The sequence below is a fragment of the Phocoena phocoena genome, chromosome 4 (assembly GCF_963924675.1).
Source record: "Phocoena phocoena chromosome 4, mPhoPho1.1, whole genome shotgun sequence".
Classification (NCBI taxonomy): Eukaryota; Metazoa; Chordata; class Mammalia; order Artiodactyla; family Phocoenidae; genus Phocoena; species Phocoena phocoena.
In genome coordinates, this window is record NC_089222.1 from 137,613,511 (window position 1) to 137,624,224 (window position 10,714).

Here is a 10,714-nt window from a genome sequence, read left to right on the forward strand (position 1 = left end):
GTGGCATCACTCTTGATATTAAAAGGATTGATAAGGGCATATAATGAACGACTTCACGTCAGAGTCAACAACTTAGGTGATATACACAAATTTTTTGAAAAACATGAATTAAGCTCACTCAAGAAGAAACAAAAAACCCGAATAGCCTTATATCTTTAAAATAGAGTTCCAAATAATCTTTAGGAGAAAAAAGAAAATACTGGGTGAGCCCCAGCAGGTGCCCACCTTCCTGACCTCACCTGTTGGCTTGATGGAGAAAGTGGAGTCAAGGTGACAGACACAGGCAGCTCAGCCAACCTGTGCTTGGGTAGAGCTGAGTCATAATGAGATCGTAGCTCTCCATAAATCTAAAAGTCACTAATCAAACACACTCAGATCAAATGCACTCAGATTACACTAAAGAAGGTGGGTGGGAGAGTTCTAATTGCTTGTCCACACCGTGACACACCTTTGGAGATTCATTTTCAGTTGAACTTTGTGGCCACAAATTTCACTTAGAGAAAAAAAATGCATATATGTATCCTCCTTTGACAAACCTAGAATGCACTCACTTAGCACCCGTAGGAGTTGTGTAAGATGAATAAAAACATTCTGGTATGAGGCTTCACACCCACAATGAGAGTTTCATAAACATTCCCTCCCACTTGGGGGCGCACACAGCTAGGATCCCACACAGCTAGGTACCCTGCCCACACCTGTAAATCTGTTCTTGGGACCTTTTTTTCTCCCATTCCTCTCTTGAGTTTCTCTTAGGCAAGGAATGGGATCTATGTCCTGAGAAGCAGTTACCATGTCGAAATAATTTCACTGTAGTCAAGGAAAAAGCGAACATCCTCATTTTGCAGTGGATGACGGACGCACGCCCAAGAAAATTACTCAGCACTTGTTTTTCTCCTTTTGGGGTTCTCGTACAATAGTTTCTTCAATCCAACTGCAAGGAATCTCTAGACCCTATCGACCCGTCACCGTCCGCTTTTGCTTTAGGGGAACAACGTCTCGACCCCGCAGACCACAGCTTGGCTCAAGAGGCGGGACCAAAAGAGGGCGCATCGCGGGGGACGGGGCGGACCCGGGAATGGGGCGTTACGAAACCTTCAGGAACAGACGGCCCCTCCTCGGAGGGGAGGGACCGAGGACCGGAGCCTCGTTCTCTGCAAGTCACAGCGCTGGAGCCTAGAACACAGTTCTTCCTGGCTTCTCTGACTGTGGCCGGGCCTCCGCAGCGCGCGCCGCCCGTGGCCCACGGCCCGGTTCGCTCTTCACCCAACGGCCCCGCGCGCCCAGCACCCGGCCATGCCGTCCTACACCCGCGTGGCGCTGGTCACCGGGGCCAACAAGGGCATCGGCTTCGCCATCGCGCGCGACCTGTGCCGGCAGTTCCCGGGGGACGTGGTGCTCACGGCGCGGGACGTGGAGCGGGGCCGGGCGGCCGTGCAGCAGCTACAGGCCGAGGGCCTGAGTCCGCGCTTCCACCAGCTGGACATCGACGACCTACAGAGCATCCGCGCCCTGCGCGCCTTCCTGCGCAGGGAGTACGGGGGGCTCAACGTGCTGGTCAACAACGCGGGCATCGCCTTCAAGAGTAGGTGTGGGGGGCGGGAGGTCCCCGGGCGCTCCGAGGGTGCCAGACAGTGAGCCGCATACGCCCCCTACCCGCCCACTTAAGTTATGGAAGGCAGAGCCCGCCCCTCGGGATGCACTCAGCTCTGGCCTCCCACGGCTGGTTCTCGCTTCCCACGGAGTCGCGGGAGCGGTTCGTTTAGCTCAAGACCCGCCCGGGCGCCGGGCACAGTGCGCCCCGCCCGCCTGCCGGCCTCTGCGGGCCCGAGCACGCCAGGGCTCAGCCCAGGACCCTCCCAGAACAGACAGCTGCTGAGGTTTGCAAGAGAATCGGACTCCTGCGAGGGGACCACGCCCTGCTAAGCTCATCAGCTTTCTCATGCAAGAAACATTTTCTCTGCGAAGGGTCTCCAAACTCACTCTGGGCTTTCTCTTTCCTTGAAAGGGCGCATTCATAGTTACGAGGAGGCATCTGCTCGGGACAGGAAGTGGATCTCGGGAGCACGATTAGTGCGCACGTGCACGCGCTAGTGGACTTGAGAGAGCTTTAATGGAGCTTTTTAATGGGGAGGTTTGATAGGCTCTGGCAAAAAGGAAGCGAGCGTGGTTCCCACCCCCAGGGAAGCTATGTTTGTTATCACACATATATAAGTGTGGTCTGAATTAGCACCTTCCTTTGGGGCCGGGGCGCGGGGCGCGGGAGGGGGGAGATCAAGGAGATTACTTACTCTTATTATTCGAGTAAGAAAGTTATCGATCTGCCACGTGCCGCGGGTAGAAATAAACAGGCCAGCCTCACTTACAACCTGGTGGGGAAGAGAAATCTAAGAGGCAGAGCGGAGGAAAACGAAGTATTGTGAAGCGTTAAGTCTTCATCCCCTTGGCCTTGGGCCCTCGGCAGCGCCCTGCACCTGCAACTCGGTCTGCGGGCTTTCTGGGAGCGCGGGCGGGGGCGGGGGCGACTGACAGCCCCCGGAGCCGACGGCTGGGGAATTGGTGGATAAATACCCGGCTTCCTGGAGGACACACGGAGGAACGCTGACTTCAGCTGGAAACTCTTGCCCCTCAGAGTGTGGGCTGTCGGCCAGCAGCGCCTGCCCCGCTAGACACTCGCTGGAATCGCAGAATCCCCAGCCCCGCCACCGCACGTGCTTCGTGATCATCTGCATTTTAACAGAATCCCCAGGTGCCTCCTATGCCCATCCAAGACTGCGAACTTTGATCACTGCTGCTCGGAGTGTGGCTCGCAGACCAGTAGCCGTGGCGTCACCTGGGAACTGGTTAGAAATGCAAATTTTGGAGCCTCACCCCGGACCTTCAGGATCCCAAACTCTGGGGGCGGGGCCCAGAATGCTGTGTTCTAACAGGTCCCGCAGGTGCTTCCCACACACGCTCCAAGTTTGAGAACCACGGATCTCGTGGTTTAAAAATTGTTTTAAAGGTAGTTTGTTTGGGAGAACTTCCCGGACTTCCCTGGTGGCGCAGTGGTTAAGAATCCACCTGCCAATGCAGGGGACGCGGGTTCGAGCCCTGGTCCGGGAAGATCCACGTGCCATGGAGCAACTAAGCCCGTGCGCCACAACTACCGAGCCTGTGCTCTAGAGCCCCCCCCGCCCCGCCGAGCCCGTGCTCCGCAACAAGAGAAGCCACCGCAATGAGTAGCCCGCGCACCGAACGGAAGAGTAGCCCCCGCTCTCTGCAACTAGAGAAAGCCCTCCCACAGCAACGAAGACCCAACGCAGCCAAAAATCAATAAATTTATTGTTTTTAAAGTTAGCTGGTTTTGTCTTTCATTAGAGATAAGATCCACTTTGTCTTATGAATTTTAGGAGGAAATGCATCACTTTGTTTCCTTCTCTTTTTTGAAAGTTGATGATCCGACACCGTTCGACATTCAAGCTGAGATGACACTGAAGACAAACTTTTTTGCCACGAGAAATGTCTGCAGCGAATTACTGCCGATAGTGAAACCTCATGGTAAGTCCAGCTTTGTGGACTGTCAGGTTGCCTCCCCTCGGCAAGGCGTGACCCACCCCCTGGGGGGTGTGGCCAGGGGGGCTGGCCCCCAGGAATCACCCAGGGGTGCTATTTCTCTGTAGGGGGGAAAATAGAAAACTGCATGATTTTCTCATAGTACCTGGCCCCTCATCCGAACATTTCAGCTTTATTGAAAGATATGTATACCCCACTCCAAGTTTGTGGAAGAATTGGTTCCCTTTTCCCCCAGAACTTGTATGTTTGTATGCAGGCAGGCATGAGTGAACTTAGGTGTGTAGAGATGCATGTATGTTTAGATACCTGATTCATTTGAAGTTTATCCTTGTGTAGGAAGGAGATGGATCTAAATGTACCATTTTTCATATGGCTACCCAGTTGTTCCCTCAACATTTATGAAAAGTTCATCTTCTCCCCCACCTCCCAAAAGAAAGATGTGTATGATACATGGTGATGCTCTTGGGTCCCAAGTCATGAAGTGAATCCTAGAAGGATAAGGTGTTTCAAGTCCCCAAAGGCCTCTTGCCTTTGAGCAACTTCAGTGAGTCTTTCTCAGTTCCCCAAGGTGGCCGGGCCTCACCCAGTTCACCTGGGGCTTGGGGAAAGTGTCTGTTCTCTCATTACTATGAATTTTCCTCTATTCCTTTCTTCTTGCACCAACCTTTGCCAAGCTGGTTCAGAGCATCCAAAAGAAACTTTTCTTTATTAGGAAATATCTTTCCCACATTTTCAAGTATTCAGTGAATAACTTTTATTACTTTTCCCACAAACATTTATTGAGCGCCTACCATAATCCAGGCATTACTCTGGTGCTGGGAATACAGTGGCGAGCATTGTGGGCATGGACAGTCCGGTCCATGGAGCACAGAGTCCAGTGGGGAAGACCACTGCTGACAAACAAGCCTAGCTGTGTAAATTACAAATGTGCTGGGAGGTGGGGAGAGAAGCCTTGCTTCCCTGAGGATTTTCTTTCCCAAGAAATCAACTGTGATTCTTAGGAGGAAGAACTCTGTGATTCTTACTAGAAACACGCTTTTCTTAATTTAACATTTTGAAGAAAGATGATCTCCAGTGCAAAAATATTTAAATTTAAAAAGATGCATGGTGAGAGTCCCACCTGTCTGCCCCTCCCCATTCTCCACAGGTGATTCTTGTTACTGGTTTCTTAGTGGGATGGGATCATAGAAAGCTCACAGGTAGAGTTTCAGGTACTGGCTCATAGAAGCCTTGGGTCCAGGGGCATGGAGTTGGTGAGTGTCCAGGGTCAAGGGGATAGAATTTTTAAATGCAAATCTAAGCAAAAATAAATGTGTGTGTATATATATATATATATATATTTGCTTCCCTTTTTACAAAAAGAAAGGACATTAAGCATAACGTTTGCCACCTTGCTTTCTTCACTTACTATATCTGGGGCTCTTATTCTTTTTCACAGTTGCATAGTATTCCATTGTAGCTGTGTGTTTTACCAAGTATCATGAAATCTTCCTATGGATTTTAGAATCATAGAATTTGAAAGATGCAAAGTATTGAAAAAAACTTACATTTTTAAAGTACATTTATGGTATCTGTCTACACCTTCACTTTATAGAGAAGGAAACTGAGCCCCAGAGAAGTGAATACAGCCAGGTAGTAGTAGAGCTGGAAACAGTATCCCAGTTGCCTAACTTCACCCCTCAATCAAACCAGGATAATTAGTTCTAGTTAGGGAAGGATTATAGCACCAAATGATTGTGAACCAACCATTTTGAAAGGTAAAAGAAGTCTTTGGGGAGGGTGGGGCTCAGGGACCAACCCAGTGCTGGTGAATCGCTGTCTTTAACCAGTTTTCTGTTAACAGTAATTCCCAAAGCGGGAATCTTTGGTTTGCAACACATTGAGAATAGTGGTGACTTTTCAATAAACGTCACTCTAGAGGGCAAAACGCTGAGCACCGCTGCCCCTTGGTTTGTTGGGAGTCACTTTCTCCACATTCAAAGCTGACTTAAAAGCCACTCTTTATTTAGCTTTATAATATCACTTTAAAGAAAGTTAACCTGCTTGCTTATTGGTTCAAGATTGAGTGAATAGGTTAAGCCACTAGGGGGAGCTACTTGCCCACTCTTGCTGGAACGCAGTAGGCGTTGTTTCCGGACCGTGGAGCCACCTGGACCTCAGCCAAGAGTGGTGGTGATGGTGTGGGCTGAGCCCTTTTCAGGGCTGATTGGGCCCATTTAGCTGTTGCAACTGTCACCCCTTGGCCTCTCCCCCAGGGGTGTGCCTTGAGATCAAAGAGGACGCCTCTTCCTCTTGGGAAGATTTTTATTTCCATCGAAGGCATAGAGTAGCTCCTGTAATTTGTTTTTTCTTTACTTTCCTCCTTTCCTGTTTGGATTTAATTCCTTGTAGCAGCCAAGCGTTTGAGTACAAAGCTGCTCAGCAAGTAACGAAGAGCATAACTTCAGCAAAGCAGAATTTCTGGCCAAAATATTGAAGTGAATCGAATCATAAAAAGAAAAAATCATGCCAATCCAAACTGGGGGAAATACTATAAAATAAAGGCTTAGAGTCTTTAAAAAGATCACTGTCAACTGCTCTAGTCTAAATAGACTAAAGAGATAGGACAACTAAATGCAATCCATTTATCCCTCCAGGGTCCATGCAATCCATTGGACCCAGGATGAAAACAAACAAAAAACCTATAAAGGAAGATTATTGAGGCAATTAGGGACGTTTGAATATGGACTATAGTTTAGATAATAGTGTTGTACGATGATTAATGGGATCACATTTGCGGTTATGGAAGAGAATGCCCTTCTGTATACTACAGTGTTTTAAGGCGAAGGTTTATGGTATCTGCCTACAATTAAGAGAAAGATAGAAAGCAAATGTGGCAAAATGTTGACAGTTGGTGAACTCAGCTGAAGGGTATATATATATGGGTGTTTATTAAACCATTCTTGCAACTTCTCTGTAGGTTGCAAAGTTTTTCAAAGTTAAAAGTTGGGAAAAAGGGCACCCCTGGTGGTGCAGTGGCTGGGAGTCCACCTGCCGATGCAGGGGACACGGGTTTGTGCCCCGGTCCGGGAAGATCCCACGTGCCGCGGAGCGACTGGGTCCGTGAGCCATGGCCGCTGAGCCTGCGCGTCCGGAGCCTGTGCTCCGCAACGGGAGAGGCCACAACAGTGAGAGGGCCGCGTACCGCACAAAAAAAAAAAAAAAAAAAAAAAGTTGGGAAAGAACTATGTTATTACCAGAGAGAGACAGAGAGAAGGAAGGAAGGAAATAATATACTGAAGAGTCTTGGGTCCCTGCGGGCTATGTGAGATGCTTATGTACAAGGACAGAGTGAGGGCATCTCCGTATTGGGCTGGGCCCACAAGAATCTCCCAGCATGTACACACCCCACCAACAAATGTGTACCTGTGGTGAATGCCATTCAGAAAATGAAATAAAATCCAATTATCCTGTTGGATGCAAAGAATATGGATTCAGTATAATATATGAGAAAATAACCCCCCAAATTTGGTGCTTTTTGATGTTGGACAGAATGTGTAAATTCACACGTTCACTGGTTTGGGGATTTCTATCAATGCTTCAAATTATTTTCTAGTTTTTGGCCTTCATATTTTATTTTATGGACAGATCTGTCTCATTAGTAGCTGTGAATCATTGCTAATATGAATATTAACTCACTAATTACATTTAATTATTTGTTAACTATGGGCTAAAAAAAGGAATGAAAATCAAAACTGGGATGGAGAATCAACCCATTCCACATGTGAAAGTATCCATCATTAAGGATAGACAAGGGTCATTGGCAAGGGATTGCTTAAACCTGATTTTGGCACTCGGGTACAGAGGTGGCCCCAGGACCCTAGGAAATAATCTAAGGGTGAGGGCGCTGTCCCCCGGAAAGCAAGTTCACAAGTACCTGGAAATGTGTGTGTGTGTAGGAGGGTGTGTTTTATAAAACTACCTGGTGATTCTACTACAGACCTACCTTCTGCTCACCTAATGAATCACTGCTCTTTAGCCCCTGTTATTGACAGAAATGTGTTCTTCCTTTTGGGAGAACAAGGGACAAAAAGTTAAAACCCACTGGTGCATTCTTGAGGCATTTTTGAATACATTTGGAGGTTTTTTTTTAATGCCTTCTAGAATCTTTATTTTTTTTTAAGGGCTTAAAATGCTCGGCTGTTTATTTATTAGAATCTTTTTTTTTTTTGCAGTACGTGGGCCTCTCACTGTTGTGGCCTCTCCCGTTGCGGAGCACAGGCTCCGAACGCGCAGGCTCAGCGGCCATGGCTCACGGGCCCAGCCGCTCCGCGGCATGTGGGATCCTCCCAGACCAGGGCACGAACCCGTGTCCCCTGCATCGGCAGGCGGACTCTCAACGAATGCGCCACCAGGGAAGCCCTAGAATCATTTTTTAAATCAGCAATTACACCTGCCCCATGACTCAATCATGTTTGTCAGTAGTCAACCAACGATTGTTTATTTGTGATATGCTTCTATATTTTTCTTATTCTGTTTCAGGCAGAGTGGTGAATGTCAGCAGTTTACAGGGTTCCAAAGCCCTTGAAAATTGCAGCGAAGATCTGCAGGAGAAGTTCCGATGTAAGACACTCACAGAGGAAGACCTGGTGGAGCTCATGAAAAAGTTCGTGGAGGACACGAAAAATGAGGTGCATGAGAGGGAGGGCTGGCCCAACTCTGCTTATGGGGTGTCCAAACTGGGGGTCACGGTCTTATCGAGAATCCTGGCCCAGCGTCTGGATGAGAAAAGACAAGCGGACAGGATTCTGCTGAATGCATGCTGCCCCGGGTGGGTGAAGACGGACATGGTGGGAGCTCACGGCTCCAGGACCGTGGAGGAGGGGGCTGAGACTCCCGTCTACTTGGCCCTCCTGCCTCCAGATGCCACCGGGCCTCACGGGCAGCTAGTCCGGGACAAAGTCGTCCAAACGTGGTGAATGTCTGCTTTGGCACTTGAGGCTTAATAAATGTTTGGGGAATGAATGAATTCTGGTGTTGTAGTCTGATTCTGTTTCTGTCCTTGCGGGGCGTCGATGAGAAAGTGTCTAGTTCTGGGACTTTCCTGGTGGCGCAGTGGTTAAGAATCTGCCTGCCAATGCAGGGGACACGGGTTCGAGCCCTGGTCCGGGAAGATCCCACATGCCGTGGAGCAACTAAGCCCCTGTGCCACAACTACTGAAGCCCGCACACCTAGAGCCCGTGCTCTGCAACAAGAGAAGCCACCACAATGAGAAGCCCGTGCACCGCAACGAAGTATAGCCCCTGCTCACCACAACTAGAAAAAGCGCACACACAGCAACAAAGACCCAACACAGCCCAAAATAAATAAACTTATTTTTTTTAAAAAAAGGAAAGTGTCTAGTTCTGCAATGGAGCTGAGCAATTTTGCTCTGCCCAAGCTCTAGCCTGAGAGGGAGATGCACATAGTCCGGTGGTTCTCAAATATTAGAGGGCAGCCAAATCACTTGGAGGGTGTGTGAAAACATTGCCTGGAATTGGGGCCCAAGAGTGGGCATTTCTATCAAGTTCCCAGGTGCTGCTGGTATTGGGATGGCACTTAGAGAACCACTAACCTCCTAAGAGGTCCCAGGGCTGCAGAGTGGGTCCTAGCCACGTTCCAGGTGTCCCTTGCTGTTTCCAGGTTGTCGACTCTATAAGGATGGTGATTTATCCTGTTTCCTTAGTTCTGCAACCCTGCTTTATATCTCATTCTGTTTTCCTACATTTGAGTACACTGAAATTGGTTCTTACACTTATGAAGTTGTGTGGCTTGAGGGACTCTGGAGGAATGTCCTTATTTTGTTGGGTTATGGTTTCTTCCGTAATAGGTTTTCCGTTTGGGTTTTGCATCCTGTGTTCTTCCCAGAACGTTTGCAAGGTTGCCCTGCCACTCTTCATCTAGTTCATGCCTGGGCAACTTTGTCCAGACCATCTCTTTGCTCTGACACATGCAGATATTTTCTCCTTAGCCTATTCTGCTCCCCTGTAAGATACAGCCCAGGGTGGTTCTTCAGATGCCCCTCCCTGGGCCCCTTTTGCGGTCTCTCTGACAACAGGCAACCCCACTGCTTTCCAATGAGATTGGTTTTGCAAGCAGCCTCCTGCGTTCTGGTTATACCCTGCAGAAAAAAGACCTGGTGACCAAAGGTTCTTACAAAAGACAAGAAATATACTTGCAAAGAAAGTTTGCTAGGGAGTCAAGACTTCAGAAGGAATGGGTAGCCAAACAACAAAAACGCAACAGGGGGCTTCCCTGGTGGCGCAGTGGTTGAGAATCCGCCTGCCGACGCAGGGGACACTGGTTCGTGCCCCGGTCCGGGATGATCCCACGTGCCACAGAGCAGCTGGGCCCGTGAGCCATGGCCGCTGAGCCTACGTGTCCGGAGCCTGTGTTCCACAACGGGAGAGGCCACAACAGTGAGAGGCCCGCGTACCGTAAAAAAAAAAAAAAAAAGATAAAGAAAAGCAGCTACAGCGTGGCCCAAAGAGAGATGGCCCCTCTTCTCACAGTGGCATCCATTCCCCAGCTTCAGACCATCCCTGAGATCCTAGGTTCTAAGAGATGCTCTAAGAAACTCTTGTATCCTTTAAAGAAGTTTCCCTTTTCCTTAAGCTGGTCTGAAGTGACTTACTGTTGCTTGCAACCAAAAGAAATCTAACGAACAGAAGTGCATGAAAACGTTTCATAGTATGCTATAAAGGCAAAAATATCATGAAGTGAGAACCCATGGCGTGCTAGTCCATATGTCACGCTTAATACTTTCCTGACATTGTCTTATTTTTTTTTTTGCCATACGCGGGCCTCTCACTGTTGTGGCCTCTCCCGTTGCGGAGCACAGGCTCCGGACGCGCAAGCTCAGCGGCCATGGCTCACGGGCCCAGCCGCTCCACGGCACATGGGATCTTCCCGGACCGGGGCACGAACCCGTGCCCCCTGCATCGGCAGGCGGACTCTCAACCACTGCGCCACCAGGGAAGCCCCTGACATTGTTTTACATAATTCTCACAACAGTCCTTTGAGGTAGGGATTAATGTCATTTTTTCAAGTGAGGAAATAAAGGCTTGGAGAGGCTGATTAACTTATTCAAGATCACACAGCTAAGAGCCAAGAGTCAGAATTGTATCCAGGACTGCCTGACAG

At 48.9% G+C, this 10,714-nt stretch overlaps 1 protein-coding gene across 1 annotated transcript; it reads left to right on the forward strand.

Annotated features, from left to right (window-relative positions):
* The first annotated feature begins 1,140 nt into the window (after positions 1-1,140).
* Positions 1,141-8,561, forward strand: LOC136122305 (carbonyl reductase [NADPH] 3). Its single transcript, XM_065876263.1, has 3 exons — positions 1,141-1,582; positions 3,430-3,537; positions 8,074-8,561. The coding sequence occupies exons 1-3, from the start codon at positions 1,294-1,296 to the stop codon at positions 8,508-8,510; spliced, it is 834 nt and encodes a 277-aa protein (XP_065732335.1). The 5' UTR covers positions 1,141-1,293; the 3' UTR covers positions 8,511-8,561.
* The last annotated feature ends 2,153 nt before the right edge of the window (positions 8,562-10,714 follow it).